The sequence below is a fragment of the Bombus impatiens genome, unplaced genomic scaffold (assembly GCF_000188095.3).
Source record: "Bombus impatiens unplaced genomic scaffold, BIMP_2.2 scf_0268, whole genome shotgun sequence".
Taxonomy (NCBI): Eukaryota; Metazoa; Arthropoda; class Insecta; order Hymenoptera; family Apidae; genus Bombus; species Bombus impatiens.
Genome location: NT_176687.1, coordinates 205142 through 213307, shown reverse-complemented (window position 1 = coordinate 213307; position 8166 = coordinate 205142). Strand labels below are relative to the sequence as shown.

The window sequence follows — 8166 nt, the reverse complement described above, 5'->3', positions numbered from 1 at the left end:
CCCCCCCCCCCCCTCGACATTAACATATTCCGGCCGATTCAGGGCAAACATCGACGCAGCGGCGCCACTCGTTCACCCCTTACTTCCGGCACATTTGTGTTTTGTTTCCAGCGAACGCACCCCGCGAACGCGCGTCGCCGTTTTCGCGAACAGTTGGCCGCGTTTCTCGCGAAAAACGCGTTGGCAAGGCGCGTGCTAGGGGTGGTTTTGTCGTTAGGGATGTTTGTTGCGCGTCGACGAAAGTCGTACAAGAGTATTCCTAGCTTTTTTTCTGAGCATTTCTCCTCGTCGGAGAATTTAGTTTGGTTGTGTGCTAATTTTTGGTGATTGTTCTTCTTATTTCAAGGTAAATATGTTTTTTAGTGAGAATGTGTTTTGCAGAGGTATATTATCATATACTTTAAAGTGAGTTTGTAGTTTTATATACTCATTTAATTGCGAATCATTTTTTATAAACTTCAAGTGAAGTACGTCCATTTTGTACAACATTTTTATATCTTTATTCTTATATTTAAATTCTTGTACTCTTGTATCTACTTGTACTTGTAATTTCTTGTACTAATTTTCTATCTATTGTAAACGAGGTTTCTTGTATTTATAACAATGAAATAGTGTGAAAGCGTGCGAAGAATCGGTGTAAGTAGAATCAGATTTACAGGACAGACAAATCTTTGTTTTCAATAATTCGCTTTACATTCCGAGAATTCTCAGCTTCAGAAAGTTTATTGGATTTCGCTTTTGTCCTTTTTACGTTTTTTATCGTAAATAATAGTACTACATGAGTTTTTTATTATCTTTAGGTTCGAAAGAATTTGCTAGGAAACTGAGATGTGATCTCGTTTTACCGCCTGGCGATAATTCCGTCAACATCCTGTTTTAAGTTTCTACTTTTGTTCCAGGGAAGAGCTTCACCTTGACGATTATGCTACAAACATCGCCACCTCAAATAGCCACTCTGTCGAAGGCGATCAAGGTCACCGTCGATGGACCAAGAGAACCCAGATCAAAGACAAGTAAGTGTTACAGGGTTTTACCAGCAGTAGGTAACTCAGCTTTTAAACTTGAACAGACACAATAGATGTTTAATCATCTGCTTATATTTTTGAAAATTTGGAGTGGATTATTACGAAGTAGAATTTTAAAGAAGCTAATTCTTTGAAAAAAATTTAATTACGTTTTCGAATACTTCTATTCTCCTAAATATATAAATATGAATTTAGTTGGATGGAACATCTGCACTTAATTAGATGCAAATAATTTACAAACGCAAGTGACAGTTAACTCACCGACTAACAAACTATCCTCCTTCTTTCTATTACTGAGCATACCTAATAGTTGTATTTCTTTTTAACGTTTTTAACGTTCATTTTTAGACGCAAAATTTCTAAAAAGAAGAGGAAAAGAAAAATAGAAATCATCTTCCGAAATCACAGATATTCACTAAAACTCCATCAAACCTTAACCCGTTGCCTTACAATTTCTTTAGCTAATACTTTCCAACTTCAACTAATATAGTACGGGTTAAACCACTGGATGAACATATACTGATAACTAATTATGTAATAGTTATAATAAATTGTACTAAACTCATAGAGAACTCAAGTAACAATTATCGAATAGCTTACATCGTAAAAATATCAAATTTGACAGAGATATTGAGAACAGTAATAATCTACGAAGAGAATACAAAGAATGCAAGTCACTGGTCAATTAAAAATGTTAACAAACTGTAGTAATGATTAATAAAGAGCTCAGCTAACAAGTGGACAATTTACATCGCACGATGTTCAAACGCTGTTGTGAAGTTTGTAAAAAAATATGAGAGACGAAAGTCAGTGATTTGTCCGACCCCATATCACTTCAGATTAGAAAAAGAACACACGTTGTAATATACCACACGAATTCACGTTGCGTTTCAGGACACCAGGCCTTTCATCCCTTCCACTTCGGGCCCAGGCCGTTCCCTTTCGGCCACCCTCAGGATCCTCTGGGATTCAAGTTGTCCGGTAAGTGTCTGCCGATAGAACACTCCGTCCAGATCTGCTACCTGCCGGTATGGCACATAGTACAGCATCCACCTCGTAGCTCGTCTCCAGCTCCAACCGGATAACTAAGTTTACAACCCTGCATCATCCCCTTTGCCGATGTCGCGAAGGCAAGCTTGCTCCACTCAGTCTTGGCTTGCTTGGTGGCTACGAAGGGTGTCAAAATTGAGCGTCGGCAGGCGCCGACTCAAAATTGAGTTTTGCCACGGGGCGTCTAAGTGGAGAAGACTCTGATTAAGCCCCGGCCTTTCGTTTGTCGACGCCACTCTTCGCCGAAACTTTGCGCCCCGTTTGACGAGCGACTTCTCGCGCTACTGAAATTTCCGATCGTCTTCGAGGGAAACAGCCGCTAGGCCCATACTTTGACTTTCCTTGGCAGTTGGAGAGGAACGGAAGGAACATTCGGTGGTTTCATCGTCACGAGGATTCTCTAGGTTTAGATTCGTTTTGGTAAATTGTGGTGAAATTCGCCAGTGGCTATCAGCAAGCGACTAAAATTAATATTGGAACTATCAAACTTGATTTTCTAACGAATTACTAAAATCCATATATTTCCAGACCTCTGTCATCCTGGGCCTCCAAAAAATCGAATATGGTTAATCCCGGGTACCACAGGTCTTCGTTATTTTCAACACTAGAAGGTTCCATCTCTGAAGCATCCATTTTTGTCAATTTATCATCACACGAGCAACCGCATCACAGGCTTCTATCCCGATCTTTAAAAGATCGAATATGATTAACGTCTTGATACCACAAGTCTCTATTACCTCAAACACAAAAAGTTTCATCTCTGAAGCATCCATTTTTGTCGATTTATTACCACACGAGAAAGCCAGAGCGAGCGGCCGGTTGCAGCGGCGATTTCCGGTGGCGGCGCATTCGACGAGCTAGTTTGGCGGCGCGGATTCCAATTCAAATTCGTTCGAAGCTCGAAATTTTGATGGGACTAGCCTCGAGCAGCGAGGGTCGGCTACTGATACTGGTGCACCGACAGTGTATTGTTTCGGCATGATAAGCGGCTTAACGGAGCTTCTCTCCCCTGCCTGCCCCCGGGGGTAGTGCGGAGTAGCAGTCCTGCCGTCGATTTCTCGTCTCTGCGCTCCTATCCATCCCCTTCTCTCTCTCTTCCTCTCCCTCTCTTTCTCTCTATCCACCCTTTCCAACCCTCCCTTTTGTCCTACCACCCCCGTGGTCTACTCAATCAAGGACCGCGCCCCCGTCGACTTTCTCCTCTTCTTCTTTCCTTCAGATTTCCCATAGTAATTTCAGCTAACGAGGACGGACGCAACAATTTCCAGGTCGGCTGCATAAAATTGTTCCACGGTAATCGCTGAGCGGAAGTGTCGCACAGTCTCGTGTCGTAACGCGGCTATACAGCACGGCTAAATCGAATTACCGAGCTGCGCGATGGAAGTTCGCCGCGTTGGATATTTTGCGGAGAACGCCGGCTGTGGCAGGAAAATAGAAGAGGATAGGGTACGACGTGCAGGAACAACGACTTCGTCAGTTCTATTTTTGCCATTGTCGAACTTGCTTGCCCTAGGTAGAATCAACTTCGTTGGAATTACTCTTGATAAGGTTGGTCGTGCTCGTATTTAAGGTTTTATGATAGGATCGCTGTTCTCTGGTCTATCTTCGTACTTGTTTCAATATTCTTTTTATAAAAACACATTTGAGTATCGAAATGTACATGACGAACGCGAGGAACAGTTTCAACGACCACTTTACCACGTGTGCTGGTTTTAGCGTCGTCCTATGTTAAAGATATTCTCATCCGAAAATAGAGTATAGCTACGAGTCTTTGCATTTCTTTTGAAGTGGAGCTTCATAATCCACCATGTAGAAGTTTCACTTTTACCCAAAAGTTGTTCGCAGTAGTAATCTTCTACAGGAAAATTGTCATCATCTGAAAACACGATTATACGCGAGTGTTTTTATTCTTTTGCGACAAAACTCGACAACCAACTATGCGTGAAAAAAATTGTACTTTTGTCAAAAATCTCGTCACACTCGATATCCAGCTTCCAAAGTCTCGATCTTCCGCTTCTAGAAAAATATTTCTTCGATTTCTAACCAACAGAGTTTTCACCCTTGTACTTCAAGCACAACCCTTACGTACCACGAGGAAGAATGTTCGTTCGCTAGTTCCTTAACCACCCTTCCACGACAAATTCAATTCTCCTCCGAAGGAAACGCGCTGTCGCGTAACTGGGTCGCAGTCGCGACCGACATCACCCTCATATCGATCGGTTTATTCCAAGCTCGTGTCCACCACTTTTTCAACCCTTTCGCTGGTAGTTCGACGGTCAGCGCATAGGTTGCGCCTCTGTCCAGTTCGCCGCTGGGGTCAGTCGGACAAGCGTTTCAACTTTCGCCCATCCTTTGCAACACCAAAGGGGCTATAGCCTATCGTTGTTCGGATAAAGACGCGTTTCAAGAGCTGGTTTATTAGATATCCGCGTCCGGGGGTTGATAAGGAGAGGAAAGGGGAAAGAGAAGAAGCGAGAGACGGCTGGCTACACCGAGCCAGGGGTTGTTAAGGTGCCCATTGAGGTGTAACTAGGGGGATGTTATTAAATTTCGTTCGGGCCTAGCTCGAGGGGAGGCTCGAATTTTATGCTATCCCTGAGGACCATCGAAGTCCGGTACAGAGTCTGTCTTTATTCCATCCTTGAATTTTCTCTTCTTTTGTCCTGTTTCTTTGAAGGTGTTCAAGAAGCGACGTATACTATTGTTCGTCGGTATCTGGATACTTGTATAGCAACTGTGTTTGAATTTAACTCTCGCTTATAAGTATCAGAACGCTTATGAAGAGTGAGGTTAACTTTGGAAGTTACTAGAAAATTATCAAAAGCTTTGGGATTGTTATCTCGCTTTTTAATTGTTAAAAACTTTGAGAACTATTATCTAAATTAGTTTTAAACTGCTAGTAAATGATTAAAAGCTCGCAAAGTAATTATTACTTGCTTGAGATTATAGAATGTCAGACAAACGAAGAATTCATATATTGGATGTTGCGATCAAACCTCTTTTCTACCTTCATGCGTGCTAAGATCGAATTCTTTCTTTCATTTATATCCATTACATTCCTTGATTACTGCTCTTGGTTAACCGATCCTGTCATCCATACTGTCAATTTTTCTGTTGTATTTGTTGTTACCTGAGCCGAGATTCTAGTTTGATTTTTAAAAGAACTTCTCTGTGTTCCTCATCTAATTCGTTCAATATTTATTCAATGCGATTAGAGGATCGTGAAGATCAACGTACGATTGTTAAACTATCCATGTGCCTCTTATACTACTAGATTTTGCAGTATTAATCGTAATAAACAACTTTTTCAAATTTCTGGGCGGTTATCTTGTATAAATGCAAATGTTTGTTAATTCTTATTAATTCGGATGAATCATCATATCTCACATGTAACCAGGTGTCTGTATATTTATAAACGAGAGATATGTAACTGACTGTGTTTTTTAATTCTTCATTCGTCTTGGAATTGATTCCTCTTTCATGTAAGTATTAGCAGAAACTCGAAAAGTCTTTGTTCAAGGATTTATCAATTCGTCAGTTGAAGTTTCATCGTTGAAACTAACTTTCACGCAAGAAGAACGTACTTTAGAGGATTCTTAAAAAATAATCATCTTATTTCTAGCTAGTAATTATCTCTGATATTTTTCTTCGAAACTCTTTATCTTCAAAGATCATCGATTCGCGATCGGGTTGTTGCACAGCTGGACGATTGAATTTCAGAACGGGCAGCGACAGGATGGAGGAAACACGAGGAAAATTAATGTATTCGGTGAGTGGCAACACGCGAGAAGATCCTCGTTGAGATTGTCCGAAGAACGAAAACAGGCCGATCACGTGGCTCCCGGGAGGGCGTCTTTGTCAATCTAGCTAAGGGGATGAAAAATCGCGAGAGCAGCCAGGGATTCGAGTTAACAAGAACAGCTCGCGCAGCTCGATTCCCAACTCACCCCGAGTTCCGTTGTTCCACCTCTTTCCACCCTCCAGTGTCAATTAACCGCCTACCAGGGGTTGGGGGTTGCGCCGGAAAAATCGCAACCCCTGTTTCAATAAGGTGGCCTTTACCTCATTTGGGGGAGATTGTTAGGAGCGTTCAGTTTAAAACTGTCGCGCGCCTTCGTTTCACGGATCGTTTTACAGTAGATCTTCGCGAGCTTTCTTTAAAGAGGACCGCTCGTTTTCTTCTCTTTCCTTCATTTCCTCTCCCATGTAGTGCTTCTTTTGGAAATTCGATATGGTAAATTTTCTCGGAGAAATATCTAATCGATTGTAGAAAACAGAAGGCGGATCGTGTTTTAGATCTACGATCTGATTGTCAAGTTCGTTTTACAGGATTTTGCAGTACGAACTGATATAAATGACTCCGTAAATCACGAAACAAGAAGTTTAGCGTAGATATACGTAAACGAATGTTATAATATACAAGGAGCTTTGTTCATTTTGGGTTCATTAATATTTTAGTTACTTGTGCGTTTTGATACGAAGAATTGTAGAGAAATTTAGTCGGTCTAGAATTGCAGTTAATAATATTTTTTCTTCGAGATAATGTTCGAGACCATCGACAGTTTTTTCAAGTGAAAACATCGGCGAGCTCTTTTATTCGTTGTATTGTACATCGAAAATGATTATTTGGAATGATCCTTTTAACTTCAATCTTATAAAATTCACTGTGTGAACGTAAACTTAAATTTTGTCAATTTTACAATGAAACAAATTCCAACAAAATTTCACACACCTTTTCTACGTTGAATCTATAGAATATTATAGAATCGCTCATACAATATTCCATAGAATATCTTAATTAGTTTATTTAGTTCAGTTCCGAGTTTCCGAAGAAACCAACCCCTAATCGAAAGGCAGGGTGTCGATTTTCAGACGGAACCCGAGTCCTTCTTAAAGGATCCTTTCACGTCCACGGAGAAGCGAGTAACCCTTGACGAGTGCGGTGCAGGATCCTTAAAGGTTCCCTTTTTAAGGGTTGCCTCTGTCCACCCCAGCGTCAAATCACGGCGGATCCTTTAAATTCGCGTCACATTTCACCCTCCTGCGTGTCTTGCAAGAGCCTCCTGGGGCGTCCCGTCTTTTAATCAGCCCTGGTGACCAGGAACTTTCGGTCGCGGCGACGGTAACTAATGATACCCTCTGTCCTTCTTCGTTCCCTAACTTCTATCGTTTCCTCTATCTCTTTTATCTTATAATGATACGAGAACCCGTAAACACAAAAACACGGTAAATGAATTTAATGAATTTACATACGACCTTGTCAATTTCTAATTTACTTCTGCATAATTTCATTTCTTACGACTTCTTAATTCATTCGATATTTGGTGACTTACATGTTACTTGACGTCACCTCTAATTTTCAAATTGCAACCAAAGAAAGCTATTTGGTTACATCAGCGTCACCCAACCTTTTTTCGAGTTGTAACTCTTTCGTTATATTTAAATGACTTGCAACCTCTCCTTCTTATGCAGACAAATAATTTGGATACTATAATATTTCAAAATATAATTCTAATTCGGTATTAAGTGACTGAAATATAAAATTTAGTCAGCCTCAACTTCTTCAGAAACACCTTGCGCCTCTCTCCTCCTAAAATATCGAGGCTCCCCTAAGAGATTGTCACTCGTGACCCGAAAAAGTATTGGAATGGAATCGGCATCTCGAAACTCGTCAATTTCTATTTCCTCGTACATAACCGTATCTAGTCAAAGAACGAGCGAAGAATACGACGGATAGACGTGACTCGAAAGGGTAGCGAGGAAACCTGTACAATGAACGTTACGAAAAGTTGGCCGTTTTTATCCGTAACTTCAAAGAGGATGCAAGCGTAAATAAGAGAAGGAAACAGGCACCGAGGGTGAGAGGGGATGAAAGGTTGGTGTGCGGAGGGCGAGAGCGAGAGAGACAGCAATTTTCTCGTCCTTTCTCGAAATATCTCCTCGCAGAGCTTAGATCGGTGCCAGGGACCTTTCCAGGGTGGCATTTTAGGGGTTGCTGCGACGCGATAATGAGAACGGGCGCAAAGGGTGGGTGTGCAAAGACATCCGACCGTCGGTAGCGAGAGGCTAGGACGTGGGAAACGGGGGTTGG

At 41.5% G+C, this 8166-nt stretch overlaps 1 protein-coding gene across 1 annotated transcript in view; it reads left to right on the top strand.

Moving 5' to 3' along the window:
* LOC100747806 overlaps positions 1-8166 on the top strand; it is a 32119-nt gene that overhangs the window by 15342 nt on the left and 8611 nt on the right. The window contains exons 3-4 of the mRNA XM_003488846.4: positions 900-1013; positions 1920-2006. Of these exons, the coding sequence (XP_003488894.1) occupies positions 900-1013; positions 1920-2006 (201 nt within the window). The remainder of the gene's footprint in view (positions 1-899; positions 1014-1919; positions 2007-8166) is intronic.